General features: G+C 46.8%; 2 protein-coding genes and 1 pseudogene across 3 annotated transcripts in view; all 3 read right to left on the bottom strand.

Moving 5' to 3' along the window:
• LOC308620762 (centrosomal protein of 78 kDa-like) overlaps nucleotides 1-15,200 on the bottom strand; it is a 423,604-nt pseudogene that overhangs the window by 186,494 nt on the left and 221,910 nt on the right. The window lies entirely within an intron of this gene.
• LOC308620064 (forkhead-associated domain-containing protein 1-like) overlaps nucleotides 1-15,200 on the bottom strand; it is a gene marked incomplete at its 3' end in the record, with an annotated part of 152,088 nt that overhangs the window by 108,713 nt on the left and 28,175 nt on the right. The window lies entirely within an intron of this gene.
• LOC308620063 (forkhead-associated domain-containing protein 1-like) overlaps nucleotides 1-15,200 on the bottom strand; it is a gene marked incomplete at its 3' end in the record, with an annotated part of 37,539 nt that overhangs the window by 13,778 nt on the left and 8,561 nt on the right. The window contains exons 4-6 of the mRNA XM_081239401.1: nucleotides 14,693-14,845; nucleotides 13,644-13,839; nucleotides 2,249-2,373 (exon numbers count right to left, since the gene is read on the bottom strand). Coding sequence (XP_081095527.1) covers nucleotides 2,249-2,373; nucleotides 13,644-13,839; nucleotides 14,693-14,845 — 474 coding nt within the window. The remainder of the gene's footprint in view (nucleotides 1-2,248; nucleotides 2,374-13,643; nucleotides 13,840-14,692; nucleotides 14,846-15,200) is intronic.

Genomic DNA, 15,200 nt, shown 5'->3' with positions numbered 1-15,200 from the left:
GGGCAGTCTCCCAAACAAAGAGTTACCTGGCTCAAAAAATCAGTACCGCTGATGTTGAGAAGACAAGCTCCAGAAAAATGGGGACCATGTGGCTTTTGCTCACTATCTCCCTCCTTGTGCCCAGCATGGCACCTGGCACCGAGTGGTGCATAGTGGGCATGTTTGTTGAATGAACGAATGAAGGTTAAGTGGAAAATAGCCTCCCTCCTTTTTATTAAAGGAATCTCATTTCTGTGCAGCAGAAACCATACCCTCACAAAATTTGGCCCAACCTTCTCCTAGCTCTGAAACCTGGTGGGTGGGCATCACTTCAGACCCTTTCCAGAGACAATGCAGATAGTGTTTGTAGCTGCATCTCCCTAAGACCCCAACCAGCCAGCTGGCTGCTGGAAGCCCAAATGACTGCATGGAATGGCCACCAGTCTGAATAGGTTACCCGATCTGAACGACTACAAATAACCATAATAAGCCTCCTTAAAAACTAAATTGGCTTTTAATGCTTGCCATGAGCACCTCTTAGCCCTAGCATTTGTTGGCACTACCCTGAAAACCTCTGAGATTAAAAACAAAACAACTAAAAAACTATAATGTCCCCCAAAGTGACTGTGATAGATAAGAGTGGACATATTTGTCTATGTATCTATGGAGATGAGAATAAAAGAGGGTATCTGAAGATGACAATAAACTGGGCAGATCTGCTGCAAAAAGAACCTGAGATGCTGCTCAGTGTCTTCAGCTACCCTGAGCTGCATCCTCTGTACCGCTCCAGACGCCCCCTCTTTTCCTGAGGGGAGGGTCACTAAGGAAGAGCCTGGGCTACAGGATCCAAGCACACAGTCCCCACACGGTCTCTGCAGGCTCGCAGACAGACCACCAGGGACACACCGCTGGTGTGTCTTCAATCATTATTCTGTGACCTTGGGTGAGGTACTTGACCTCCTGAAGCCTTAATTTTTCTTATCTGTTAAATGGGGACAAAAATAGTAACTATGACACAAGGCTGCTACGATGGTTAAATGACATAAGGCATGGAGCCGGCATGGAGCTCAACGCCTGGCACACATTAAGCAGTTCACAGATGTCAGCTATTCTTCCTCCTGCTCTTTCATTTAATTACTGCCAACCTTGGAGGATTGAGAGTTGGGAGGTTTCCTGCTCTGTGGTGTCAGTGGTGGGATGAGGGCTTGTTGCCAAGGGGAAGGTCAATCTTGGAAGCAGGACCATCAGGACGTGAGATCCAGCTGAGCTCCCCACCTGGAGACAATCCCTCTACTCCCAACCTCAGAGAAGGAAGATTCGATTTTACCAGGAAGACCAACACGTTTCTGAAGACTCACATCTCTAGACGTGTGAGCAAATGTCTAGAAAAATTGTAGGAGAAAATGCTGGTACAGAGAGGATGGCTTTATTATGTTTTCCAAAAGCTGGTTTAGACTAGCTGCCGCAGCAAGCCACGCTGACCTGAGCTGTCCATTGTCATGTGTCAGTCAAACACCTGATCAAACATCCATTTAGGATACACGGCACCTTCAACCTAACAATCAAATTACTTCTGAAAATCCTGGAAAACACAAACTATGCTCCCTAAGAAAGGAAGGTTTTCTTGGATAATACTCTTTAAATACTGTTTGACAATAATAACTATCATCTATTAAAGTGCTCGCTATGAGCTAGGCACTGGGATAATCACTTTACATGATGATCTCCTTTAATTTTTCCATCATCATTTTACAGCTGGGAAATGAAGTCCCAGAAAGGTTAGGAGGCTGCCCAAGGTCACAGAGCTTGCAGAGCTGGGATTAGGACACAGGTCTCTGATTCTAGAACTTGTGTCTTCTTAATCATCATGGCTCCCTTCTGCTGCCCTTTATGTGTTCATGTTTTTCAGTTTATAGCAAAAAGCAAGTGTTAGGCAAGCTCATGACATAATGTTGTACATTAGCTTGTTGGATATTTTCTGCAGAATATAACATGTGATGTGAAAAGGAGGGCCCAGAGATTGACCTGGCCAGCATCAGTGCAATGCTATATCATGCTGTACATGATGGGAAGCCGCCTTTCTATTCAAACATTGGATCACTATTACGGCCAGGCAACGACCAGTCCATACAGGTGCCAGCCCATCAGGGAGGACCTGGCCTCGAACCAATGATGTATACAGTGGTGCCAGGGCACACGGCTCGTGTCTGTCCTCATGCCCACCCTCCCCACGTGTCAGTCAATGCAGAGACAAAGTTTCTTTGGTTACCGTTCCGATCTCTACTCTTGAAAAAGTTGGCAAGTCAGGTTTTACATCCAATATTTTCCGAACATTTTTTTCTATCCCGAGGGTCTTTAAGTCTAGAAATGATCCATCCATGTGGTCCTTGTGATCTATAAAAGAAAAAGTTTACACTCAAAAGAAAGGCTCAGGAAGAAGTTACTGCATGTAAAAGTCACAGCTGCTATTTACTGGACCCTTACCACAGGCCAGTACTAATTAGCTCACCATCCTCCCTTGGCAGGTGAGGCATCGAGGCCCAGAGAGGTGAAATGACTTGTCCAAGGCCACACAGCTCATATGAGGCTGCAGCCTCCCAGGGCGGGGGCACTGAGGGGGAACCTTCAGCCACAGGTGTGAGGATGGACTTGAACCCAGGCTTCTGTGTCCTAGCCCAGGGCTCCACCCAGCAGCAAGCTTGGTTTCTTGAAAGCCCTATTCCCTCTAAACAGGGTATTTATCCTGGGAAGTTCCCCAAGGTTGGTCCTTGCACAGCATCCGTCTATGAAAGAGTCCCAGGGGAGGCGCCATCATTCACCTGGTGTGATCACTGCTTGGCTGAGGCCCCACTGGGCGTGGGCACGCGTGGGTATGCAGAGTTGGAGGGGATGGCGTGTCAGAATGGAAGAGGTGGTTGGGTGAATGATGCCTCCCCCCCAAAGATGTCTGGCTCCTAATCCGTAGAGCCTATGAACATTACCTGACAGGGCAGAAGGACCTTTGCAGATGTGATGAGGGTAAGGATCTTGAGATGCGGGCTTATCCTGGATTAGCTGGGGGGACCCAACATAGGCGCATGGGTTCTTACAAGAAGCAGACACAGGGAGTCTGACTACAGACAGAGACGGTGTTGTGACAGAAGCAGAGAGTTGAAGGTGCTCCTCTGCCGTGAGCCAAGGAAAGCGGGGAATTTTTATTTCCTCGCCTTTTCCAGTCTAGAGACTAGAAAAGGCAAGGAAACGGATTCTTTCCTAGAGCCTCCAGAAGGAACCAGCCCCTTGCCTTTACCTTAGCGAAACTGATTTTGGACCTTTGGCCTCCAGAACTGTAAAAGAATAAATATGAGTTTTGTTAAGCCCCTAAGTTTGTGGTAATTTGTTAGAACAGCCATAGGAAACTAATATGGGGGGTGAAGGCAGGAGGTAGGATGAGAGGTGGGGAAATGCAGTGCATGTTCTGGAAGAGCTTAACTGGGTTAGAGCAGATGATGGGGGAGGGGAGGAGTAGAGGGAAGAGTCGGGATGGAAAGCTGAGCTCAGTTTGTGGCCAGCCTAGAACAGTAGCCTAAAGAGTATAAACTTGATTTAAACATCACTGAAATGTCACAAGTGTGACCTGTGTGCCCGGCCCTCTGCCAAGCAATCAACGCATCACCCCACTGTGCTGTCCCGCCATCGCCTCCTTTTACACACGAGGCGGTCGGGCTCTGAGACCTGTGGCTGCTGGACGCCACACAGCTGGCAAATGGCTGAGCCAGGGCTTGGGATCACAGTGGTGTGACTCCAGGGTCTGAGTCACTGCTATTTCAGCTTCTGATGGAGCAGTGAGCTGGCTTAATGAAGGGTGATTTTTTTTTTCAGAAAAATAACCGGGATGTATTAGAGACGAAGGAGCCAGCAGCATTTCTCAACTGCAGCATCTCGACGTGTTGGGCTGGACAGTCCTCGTTGTGGGAGCCGTCCTGGGCACCGTAGGACGTTTAGCAGCATCCCTGGCCTCCACCTACTGGCTGCCAGGAGCATCACCCACCCAAGCTGTAATTATCAAAGATGAGAGGGTTTCAAGAAAGCAAACCGAGAGGGTTGGGTAGGCCAGAGAGAACATGGTGGTGGGAGGAAGCTGGGGCTTCAGTGCAGGGGGGCCACGTCAGTTGCCAAAGAGGCAAAGACAATGTGGGAAGTTGGTGGTGAGCACACAGGGTGTAATGCACTTCAAGGTCTTAGTGGGACAGGAGTACAAGCAGTAGAAAAGGAGCTAAAGAAGCAGTGGTCCCAGTGAAGATGCACCAGCTTGAAGCGCATGTTTGATGACGAAGGAGAAAGATGGAGTGGGAGGCTTTAGACACTGAAGAAGGAGGTCGTGATTCAGGAGCTTGTGCACAAGGTCGTCTGGGAGGGGGAGAGAAGGGGAGACTCAGGGAGGGAAGAGCTGCATTTGGAAAGAGAACGTTAGTGAGGGAAGATGGAGGGAAAGGAGGAAAGATGGGTGTGGAGAGAGACAGGAGGGGAGCTGAACCGGCTCGTGCCTGGGCCCTTGACCTCTGACAATGCCACTTGTTGAGAATTTCCAGCTTGGAAGAGTGAGAATAATAATATTATAATAATAGCTATTCAGTATTAACCACTTGCCGTGTGCCAGGCACCATGCCAGAAGTTTAACACGTGATATTTTCTGATCATTACAAACAGCCCAGCAAGGAAATGTGTTTGCATTTATAGGTGAGACACAGACACCCAGCAAGGTTAAGCTATGGAGCTGGTAAGCAGTAGGATCAGAATTCAGACCTAGGTCTGTCATTCTCTTTTCAGAGAGACTAGAGGCTGGAGAGTGAAGGGCTGGGCTGGCTGATGTGAAGGGTGCGTGAGGAGAGGGGCGCTGGGCGGATCCCGAGATGGCAGAGATGGGTGATGCGGACTTGGGCTGTTGGAAAGAGGGATTTTCTTCTTTGGGAGAAGAAGCAATTCTTGATTATAGTTCTGGATACAAAAGTTACACATGCCTGTTACACAAATCCAAACAGGGCAGAAACCCATAAAGTGGAAAGTGTCCCCCCGCTGTATCCTCAGTGGCCGGCACACAGTAGGGCTGCAATAAATAGTTGTTGAATGACTGAGTGAAAGTCATGGCTCATGCAGTCTCATCATGCTGGGATAATACTCTCAACACTTTTATGTCTTTTCCTCCAGATTTCACCTGTGGTCGGATATTGGCATTTGAATTAAAAAAAAGAAAAAAAAGGGAGAACACTGTGCATATTGTATTACAACTTTCTTTTTTTTCACATAAAAATACTGCATATCTTGGATATCTGAGAAAGAGCGATTTTCTATGTATGCAGGGAATCCTTTTATTTGCAACAAAATCTTGCAGACATAGACACAATCAACTGAGCTTGCAAAGATCAATGTAAAAAGTCCTTTCTTTCCCTTATCAAAAGAAGCTGAGAAACCAGGCAGGAGGAGAGGGGAGCTGACTTTTAAGGTCCTCCTTACATGTTTCCTGTCTTCCAGTGGGACCACACAGTAATCCTTCACCAATCAGATTTTTTTTTTTTAGGTCACAGCTTTTTTATTTTTTAATTGAGATATAGTCAATGTAAAATATTGCATGTTTCAGGTGTACAACATAGTGATTCACAATTTTTAGAGGTTATATTCCATTTATAGCTATTATAAAATATTGGCTATGGGCTTCCCTGGTGGCGCAGTGGTTGAGAGTCTGCCTGCTAATGCAGGGGACACGGGTTCGAGCCCTGGTCTGGGAGGATCCCACATGCCGCGGAGCGCCTAGGCCTGTGAGCCACAACTACTGAGCCTGTGCGTCTGGAGCCTGTGCTCCGCAACGAGAGAGGCCGCGATAGTGAGAGGCCAGCGCACCACAATGAGGAGTGGCCCCCGCTTGCCACAAATAGAGAAAGCCCTCGCACAGAAACGAAGACCCAAGACAGCCAAAAAAATAAATAAATAAACAAATGTGGGGTTTAAAAAAAAAAGAAAAGAATTAAAAAAAAGTTAGGAAAAACTGAAATTAAAAAAATATATATTGGCTATATTCCCTGTGCTGTAAAATATATCATTGTAGCTTATTTATTTTATACATAGTAGTTTGTACCTCTTTTTTTTAAATTGGAGTATAGCTGCTTTACGATGTTGTGTTAGTTTCAACTGTACAGCAACGTGAATCAGCTCTATGTATTCATATATCCCCTCTTTTTTGAATTTCCTTCCCATTCCGGTCACAAAAGGATGGAACGCTTCATGAATTTCCGTGTCATCCTTGCACAGGGGCCATGTTAATCTTCTCTGTATTGTTCCGATTTTAGTATATGTGCTGCTGAAGTGAGCACAGTAGTTTGTTCCTCTTATTTCCCTACCTCTAACTTGTCCCTCCCCCTTTCCTGCTCCCCACTGGTAACCACTAGTTTGTTTTCTATATCTGTGAGTCTTTTTCTTTTTTTTTGTTATATTCACTAGTTTTATTTTTTAGATTCCACATAAAAGTGGTATCATACAGTATATGTCTTTCTCTGTCTGACTTATTTCACTAAGCATAGTACCCTCCAAGTCCATCCATGTTGCTGCAAATGGCAAAATTGCATTCTTTTTATGGCTGAGTAGTATTCCACTGCATATATATATATATATATATATATATATATATATATATATATATATATATATATATATATCACATCTATTTTTTGGGGGGGCCACACCATGCAGCTTGTGGGATCTTAGTTCCCCAACCAGGGACTGAACCTGGGCCGTAGCAGTGAAAGCGTCAACTCCTATCCACTGGACCGCCAGGGAATTCCCTACTGCATCTTCTTTATCCACTCATCTGTTGATGGGCACTTAGGTTGCTTTCATGTCTTGGCTATGGTAAATAATGCTGCTGTGAACATTGGGGTGCATGTATCTTTTTGAATTAGTGTTTTCCATTTTAGGGGAATAAATACCCAGGAGTGGAATTGCTGGATCATGTGGTAGTTCTATTTTTAGTGTTTTGAGAAACCTTCAAACTGTTTTCCGTAGTGGCCACACCAATTTACATTTCTACCAACAGTGTACAAGGGTTCCCTTTTCTCCATATCCTCGCCAACAGTTGTTATTTGTGTTCTTTTTGGTGACGGCCATTCTGACAGGTGTTAGGTGATATCTTAACCAATCAGATCTTTAGTAGTGACCCCAATCTCCTGGGTTGCTCATGACATGATCCAACAATAGTTACTCAACCTGGATTTCCCTGAGGGATTTATTTCAGGATTTTACAGACCTAGCTCGTTACATGCGTTTTTTCCCTTAGGACAATATTTTAAAAGGCAGGTAGTATGGTGGTTCAGAGCAGGGGCTTTGAGGTCAGAGGGACCTGGATTGAGTCCCAGCTTTACCACTCGGCAGCTAGGAAATGCAGCCCATTGTCAAGAGCCGAGGAAGAAGGCCTGGGAAGAGAACTGAGTGCTCACGGCTAAGAAAATCTGACTAGCTGTCAAATAGAGATGCGGCAGGGGTCACAGGTAAAGGCACCTCGGCGTGAGTAAATCAAGCTGCCCTGCCTGTGCGCATACCCATCTGCTTGCCATCCACATTTAGTTCACATTCAATCAACAAGTATTCAAGGCTGATGCGGATGGCAGCTACCGTTTCCTAAGGCTTATGTGTGACCCCATGATTTGGGTACCACGTCGTTTAATCCTCACAACTACCTGGTGAGATCTTAACCCCATTTTATAACCAAGTAAACAGAGGCACACAGAAGTCGAGACCTGCTCACACAATGAGTAAGCGCACACTTGATAGTCACACCTTAGCAGCTGGTCTCCAAAGCCTGAACTCAGACTTATTTGCTCTAATGCAAATGGGGCTTTGCTGGGGCGAGGCCCGCGGCGCGCATCAGACACCCTTCACTCCAGGGAATGAAACTCTCAGGTTTGTCTCTGTTCAAGTTAACGACAGAACCTGTCCTCTAGGAACTGGGCATGTACCTGGTACCCCTCTGGATCTTCAGAGGGCATGTGGGGTCACAGAAAAATCACAAGTGCTAGGATCACAACGACCTCAGTTTGAGTCCTGACCCTACCATGTACCCGCTGTGTGACTTTGAGCAAGTTTCTTAATGTTATTGATACTCAGTTTCCTTACTTGCAAAATAAAGATGACAATAGTACCTGGCTCATTGGGCTGTTGGAAGATGAAAGTACACAGTACATGTAAAACAACTAACACAGTGACAAGTACCCAGGAGGAGTTAAACAAACCATCGTTCCTACCCTCCTCTTAGGAACTGTGAACACAGAAGGCTCTTAGGACTGTTTGTGTATGGTGATGAGTGACTCGGGGATCCCCTGCTGGCCTCAGTAATGGGAAGTACCTTGAGTCACTTATCATGGTGGTCTAACACATAAAAAGCTTTTGAGCCAGCTTCTTTTTTTTTTTTTTTACAGTACGTGGGCCTCTCACTGTTGTGGCCTCTCCCATTGCGGGGCACAGGCTCCGGACACACAGGCTCAGCGGCCATGGCTCACGGGCCCAGCTGCTCCACGGCATGTGGGATCTTCCCGGACCAGGGCACGAACCCGTGTCCCCTGCATCAGCAGGCGGACTCTCAACCACTGCGCCACCAGGGAAGCCCATGATGGCTTAATTTCGCAACCCATGTTTCTTTACGGGAATGTATGACTAGATTTAGAGACAGAGGCTTCAGTGACTCCTGAAGCCTGGGGAGGGGACAGTGCACACATTGCTTGGCCCCGCTATTACTAGGATAGAGATCATGGTCTTTCCTTGTTTTAGTTCTGATTTTGAAGAACAGCTAGAATTGTGGGCCACATCTCTCTTGGTTTCATGCACACTCAGACTCTGCCATGAGTACAACAACAGTAATACAGGGGTTGGGGAGGGTCTGGGTTGCCGGGAGAAATGCAGCGCCCCTGTTCTCTATGCTATCTGTGAGGGGCAGGCACTTACAGAAAAGTTAATCTTGATTTTGCCTTCTCTTTTTTAATACTTTTTTTTTTCTTAAACCCCACATTTGTTTATTTATTTATTTTTTTGGCTGTCTTGGGTCTTTGTTTCTGTGAGAGGGCTTCATCTACTTGCAGCAAGCAGGGGCCACTCTTCATCGCGGTGCGCGGGCCTCTCACTATCGCGGCCTCTCGTTGCTGAGCACAGGCTCCAGACGCGCAGGCTCAGTAGTTGTGGCTCACGGGCCTATCTGCTTCACGGCATGTGGGATCCTCCCAGACCAGGGCTCGAACCCGTGTCCCCTGCATTAGCAGGCAGACTCCCAACCACTGTGCCACCAGGGAAGCCTTGCCTTTCTTTTTAAACACGTTTAAAAGAAATTCACACCACCTTCTGGATTACCTTAGACATATCCTGGCTGGGGTTGTTTAATCACCAGAGTTGAAAATCACTCCTCTATTCTCATTCATTATTGTAAGAATGTCAAATTTGTGCAGCCTCTCTGGAGAGCGCTTTGGCAAGAAGTATCAACGATAAATGTTGGAGTTTCCCAGGTGTGGCCCTGGGCTCTCCCTTCTCATTCAATACTTCCTTCTTAGTGATACCATTCACACGTATGGCTTTAATCACCATCCATCCATCCACCCGTCCATCCATCCCATCTGACTAAGCACCCGCTATGTGGCACATGTTCTTCTGGGTTCCGGGGCCACATCACTGATACGGTTGGATATCCAGGGTGACAGCTGCGTCCTTGGCACCTCACTTTGGATGTCTACAGGCACCTCACACTCATCTTCCCTCTCAAACCTGGTCCTCCTGTGGCATTCTTTACTCTGGATTTTAGTGAAGGAACCACATCTGTACTTTTAACACAAGCCAGAAACCTGGAGACCTGTAGCCCCCTTTCTCTCCATCACTTCCCTTCTAGCCATATCTAACTCCATCACTGAGGCCTGTTGATTCATCTCTTAAATGCCCCTGGAATCTTCTCTCTTGCTCCGTCCCCTCCATTGCCACAGTGAGGGCCACCATCGTGTCTTGTGACAGCCTCCTAACTGCTCTCCCGGGGTTCTGTGCTGGCCACCTTCCTGTACATTTTCCACTCGTGGCCAAGATGACTGTCTCCAAATGCAAGCCTGTTCCATCAGTTCCTTACTTAAAACCTTTCGTGGGCTTCTCTCTGCTCTCAGGTTAAAGCAGAGCTTCTTACCAGCGCTCTGCAAGCCCCCGGCCACACCATGATACAGCCCCTGTGGACCTCCTTCACCAGTCCCTGCCCTCCGCCTCCATTTCTTTTAGTCCCGTGAGTTTTCCATGCTTCCTGCGATCCCACCACGCTGCTCCCTCCACCCAGAATGCCCTCCCCTCCCCTCTTTGGCAAATAACTCCTATGCATCCTGCAGGTGCCCTGCCGTCCCTGACCAGGTCAGAGCCCTGCACTTCTCCTTCAAAGCAACTGTCATGATTAAAGTTTTAACCATGTGAGTGATTTTTCAGTTAAGGCCCCACCCTATTCCTCCCTGAGACCCTAAGATCTACAAGCACAGGGAGAGTGCCTGTTAGTTCCCCAATATTTTATAATGAAAGATTTCAAATGTACAGTGAAGAGGGAGGAATTTTACAGCCAACATCCATATACCCCATAACCTGAATTCTACCTGTTTCTGACCCCATTATATTTCCAACCTGCACTGTGCCTGGTATCTAGGAGGCCTGCGATAAATCTTTGTTGAATGAAAGTGGTTCATATCCTTCCACATCTAGGATGATAAAGATAAGATGAACAGGTATGTGTGAATAATATTTATGTCAGCCTCATCTGTTAAGTGTGAAAAACTGGAAGCAACTTAAATGCCCATTATAGAGGACTGGCTAAATAAATTATGGTACATCCTTCAGAATGGGGTTCCTTGCCATCAGTGACAGCGATGATGTAGATCTGTGTGTATTGACATTGAAGGGTGCTCCAGATGTACTGTTAGGAATGAAACTAAAGGAAATTGGGTATAATATGACATTATTCTTTTGTAAAGTTAAATAAATCAATACATGTGTATAGGTAGTGCCTATTTTATGCCAGGTACTATTTTAAGTACTTTACATATATCAATGCATTTTAATCCTCACAAAAATCCTAAGGGGTGAGTATTCCCTATTATCCCCATTTTACAGGTAAAGAAACAGGCACAGAGAGGGGAAGTAACTTGCCTAGAATCACACAGCTCTTTCCATGGGAAAATGCCCTGGAAGTTCCACACAAAATATGATAGTAGTGACGATACCAAACGCTAGTGAGGATGTGAAGCAACAGGAACTCTCATTCATTGTTGGCGGGAACGCAAAACAGCCACTTTGGAAAAGAGTTTTGTGGTTTTCTTAAAAACTAAACGTACTCTACGGACTTCCCTGGTGGCCTAGTGGTTAAGAATCCGCCCGCCAATGCAAGGGACACAGGTTCAAGCCCTGGTCTGGGAAGATCCCACATGCCACGAAGCAACTAAGCCTGTGTGCCACAACTACTGAGCCTGTGCTCTAGAGCCCGTGAGCCACAACTACTGAGCCCGCGTGCCACAACTACTGAAGCCTGCGCACCTAGAGCCCACGCAATGCAAAAAGAGAAGCCACTGCAATGAGAAGCCCCTGCACCACAAGGAAGAGTAGCCCCCACTTGCGGTAACTAGAGAAAGCCCATGCGCAGCAATGAAGACCCAACGCAGCCAAAAATAAATAAAATAAAATAAATTAATTTAAAAAAACACCTAAATGTACTCTAACCACACGATTCAGCAACCGCGCCCTTGGTATTTACTCAAAGGAGTTGAAAACATGTCCACACAAAACTCTGCACGTGGACGTTTATGGCAGCTTTATTCATAACTGCCAAAACTTGGAAGCCACCAGGATGTCCTTCAGTAGGTGAATGGATAATGGAATATTATTGGGCACTTAAAAAGAAAAAAAGAGCTATCAAGCCATGAAAAGACTTGGAGGAAACGAAAATGCATATTACTAAATAAAAGAAACTAATCTGAAAAGTTGTATGATTCCAACTACATGATATCCTGGAAAAGGCAAAAACTATGGCGACGGTAAAAAGATCTGTGGTTGCCAGGGGCTGCGCGGGGGCTGGGAGGGAGCACAGAGGATTTTCAGGGCAGTGAAACTATTCTTTTTTTTGGGGGGGATAGGTTCTTTTATTTGAAATAAAAATGTCCAGTTTTGAAAAGAAAAGAAGGTTTCTTAAAAACATAAGTCGTCAAACCACAGGTTTCCCCATGACGAGTTGAATTCCTGAACACTGCAGAGGGATTACTGGAGATGTTGATTACTTAAGGCACTAATAGGAAGGCACTGAAGAACAGCAGGGCCAGGCTTCAATCAGACAAATGTGCGCTGCCCTGGAGGAATTGCATAGGCTGGCTTTGAAGTTGGCTTCTCCTTTGCTTCTTTTTATTTTGTTAAACTTGTAGCTTTACTTTCCTCAATTTCTAGAATATCAGTTTCTAGATATTTGGGTTTATGGGTTATCATCATTTTGCTTTATTACCACGTCCCTGATCTGTAACTTCACCCACCCCACTTCCCCTCTATGGACTCCACAGGTGGCTTTTAATGAATTCTCTGTCCTTTCTGTTACTGTGTAGTTACAGAGTGACCTGAGAAGTGAAACTCATAAATCGAGTTGACCTAATACCAGGACTTTGTGCACAGAATCCACCAATCTGCTCAGAGATGGCCTGATCTGAACCACGTCCCCCACCATGCTCCCTGGCTTCTGCTTAGGGCAGTAGATTTGGGATCAAAGGCACCTTCAGGACTGGACCATCTTCCCGGTGGAGCATCGTGATTTATAGGGCCTCTGGGTCCTCCCCGGGGTGGGCCTCATTATTGGTGGACCTGCTGGTCTCAGGACTTAATGAAGCTCAGGTTGTTGATGTCTGATCGCAGAAAGAATTCAGTGAGAGACAAAGTGATAGGTAAGACGTGGACTTATTTAGAGAGAAACACACTCCACAGACAGAGCGTGGGCCATCTCAGAAGGCGAGAAAGGCCAGGGCAGTGAAACGATTCTGTATGATATTATAATGGTGGATACATGTCATCACACATTTGTCCAAGCCCAAACCCATAGGATGTACAACACCAAGAGTGACCCCTACACAGCACTGTAAATCAACTACACTCCAATAAAATTAAAATGAAAAAGAGTGAACCCTAATATAAACCATGGACTTGGGGTGATTAGGATGTGTCAATGTAGGTTCATCAGTCCTGACAACTGTACCTCTCTGGTGCTGATGCTGATACATGGGGGAGGCTGTGTATGAGTGGGGACAGGGGGTACCTGGGAAATCTCTGTATCATCCTCTCAATTTTGCCATGAACATAAAACTGCTCTGAAAAACGTCTCTGCTCTCTCTATGTATATATAGGGTTACTTCTGAGAGAGAAGATTGAGCATAATTTCGATTTTTCCTGTTGACTCTGTCACGTCTCCTTTTTCTCCAGTAATCACGTCGCACTTGTGTACTTGTTTCCAGGAACACTGCTTCTCAAGTGGTGAAGCAAAGTGAAGTCTGGAGAAGGGAACACTTGGCCACATACCTAAGAAGCCTCCCTCAACAGATGTCCCATCGTGATCAGATTCAACGCAATATTTCAGTCATGTAACTATGTGAGAAAAGAGTTTCAATCACCTTTGTCGGAGCTGCAGAACTGGATCCCCACCTCGTGGAGGAGATGCTCCGTTTCCTCCAGCCAGGACAGTGACAGGCGCAAGATGTCCAGTGCCACCTTCTGGAGCCCTGAGACAGGTGGGCTCACCTGCAGGTGCTGCAGGAGGTCGACCTCCTTCTTCAGGTCATTGCTACAGCAAGACATTGTCATGCATGCCTGGAAAGAGATGAGGTCGTGAGGAGCCCGGGCACCATCGCCAGAAATAGCACCTGACGCTTGTGACCCGCACAGAGCAGTGTTCTTGACGGGCCCGTGAAGCAGGCAGAGCCGTATGTTGGCCGCCCTGTGACGGCCAAGTTCTACTTCCCTTTTTGGGGGGGGCGGAAGGAAGGAGGCAGCTTTTATTTCACGTGCACTCTAATTGGGACTCTGGATGGTCAAAGAGACCCTTTGTTTAGGTATAGGCAATTCCAAACCCAAATTGCCAAGGGCGATTTGGCTGAAAGGGGAAGCAAATTTGGTTACAGAATTCCTGCTGAGATCAACACACAAGCTGGTCATAAAGTGCGGTTTCCCGACTTGAAAGAGTGCTGACAAGCCAATATTTGCCCAGACTCCCCAGATAGCAGCTGCATATTTCCAGAGAAAGCAGAAGCAGCTGCCTGATGTGATAAGCTGGATCCCTGCGTGGGAGCCATGAAGTGGGGGCTCTGCCAGACCCTCTGGTCCAATAAGGGTAAGAGCAGCCTTCCACTGCTGGGACAGAAAAGAAAACTGCAAATAAAGAGCAGAATGTTTCTTTGGTTTCTCTGGAAATAACACGGGGCTGTTTTATTTTCCCCGGGGTCTGGGGCCTCCCAAAGGCAGTACTTGGAGTGTGTCGGGCAGCTTCTCCTTGGCCACACCAAGTTCACCTGGGAGGCATTTCTGGAGGTCCTTTGTTTTCTGATCTCAAACAGATTTCTCCAACAAGAGAAAAGGTGGACTAAAAGCAGAGCTGGACAATTTCCTGAACAAGGAGCACAAAAATGAGACACAGGGGACATTTGAGGAATGGAGAAGGGGGCACCTGGCAACTGTCTAAGGATGTCTTCAGCTTCTTGATGTTCTGGGTGATTTCCTCCTCTTTGCAGCTGCTGAGCTGGGTCTCCTTCTGCAGGGTCCGCTTTTTCTGCCAAACGTTGATATTGTCCTCTGTGACCCTGGTGCTCTTTTCTAGTAACTGGTGAGGAAAAGAAAAAAAAAAGATTTAAAATGCAGGGTGGGGCTTCCCTGGTGGTGCGGTGGTTGGCAGTCTGCCTGCCAATGCAGGGGATGCGGGTTCAAGCCCAGGTCGGGGAAGATCCCACATGCCGTGGAGCAACTGGGCCTGTGAGCCACAACTACTGAGCCTGCGCGTCTGGAGCCTGTGCTCCGCAACAAGAGAGGCCGCGATAGTGAGAGGCCCGCGCACCGCGATGAAGGGTGGCCCCTGCTCGCCGCAACTGGAGAAAGCCCTCGCACAGAAACGAAGACCCAACCCAGCAAAAATTAATTAATTAATTAATTAAAATGCAGGGTGGCTCTGGGGGGAGGGG

Source organism: Mesoplodon bidens (assembly GCF_964165515.1).
Source record: "Mesoplodon bidens genome assembly, chromosome: 7".
Classification (NCBI taxonomy): domain Eukaryota; kingdom Metazoa; phylum Chordata; class Mammalia; order Artiodactyla; family Ziphiidae; genus Mesoplodon; species Mesoplodon bidens.
Note: the sequence above shows the minus strand (reverse complement) of the source record. Positions and strands in the feature narration are given on the sequence as shown.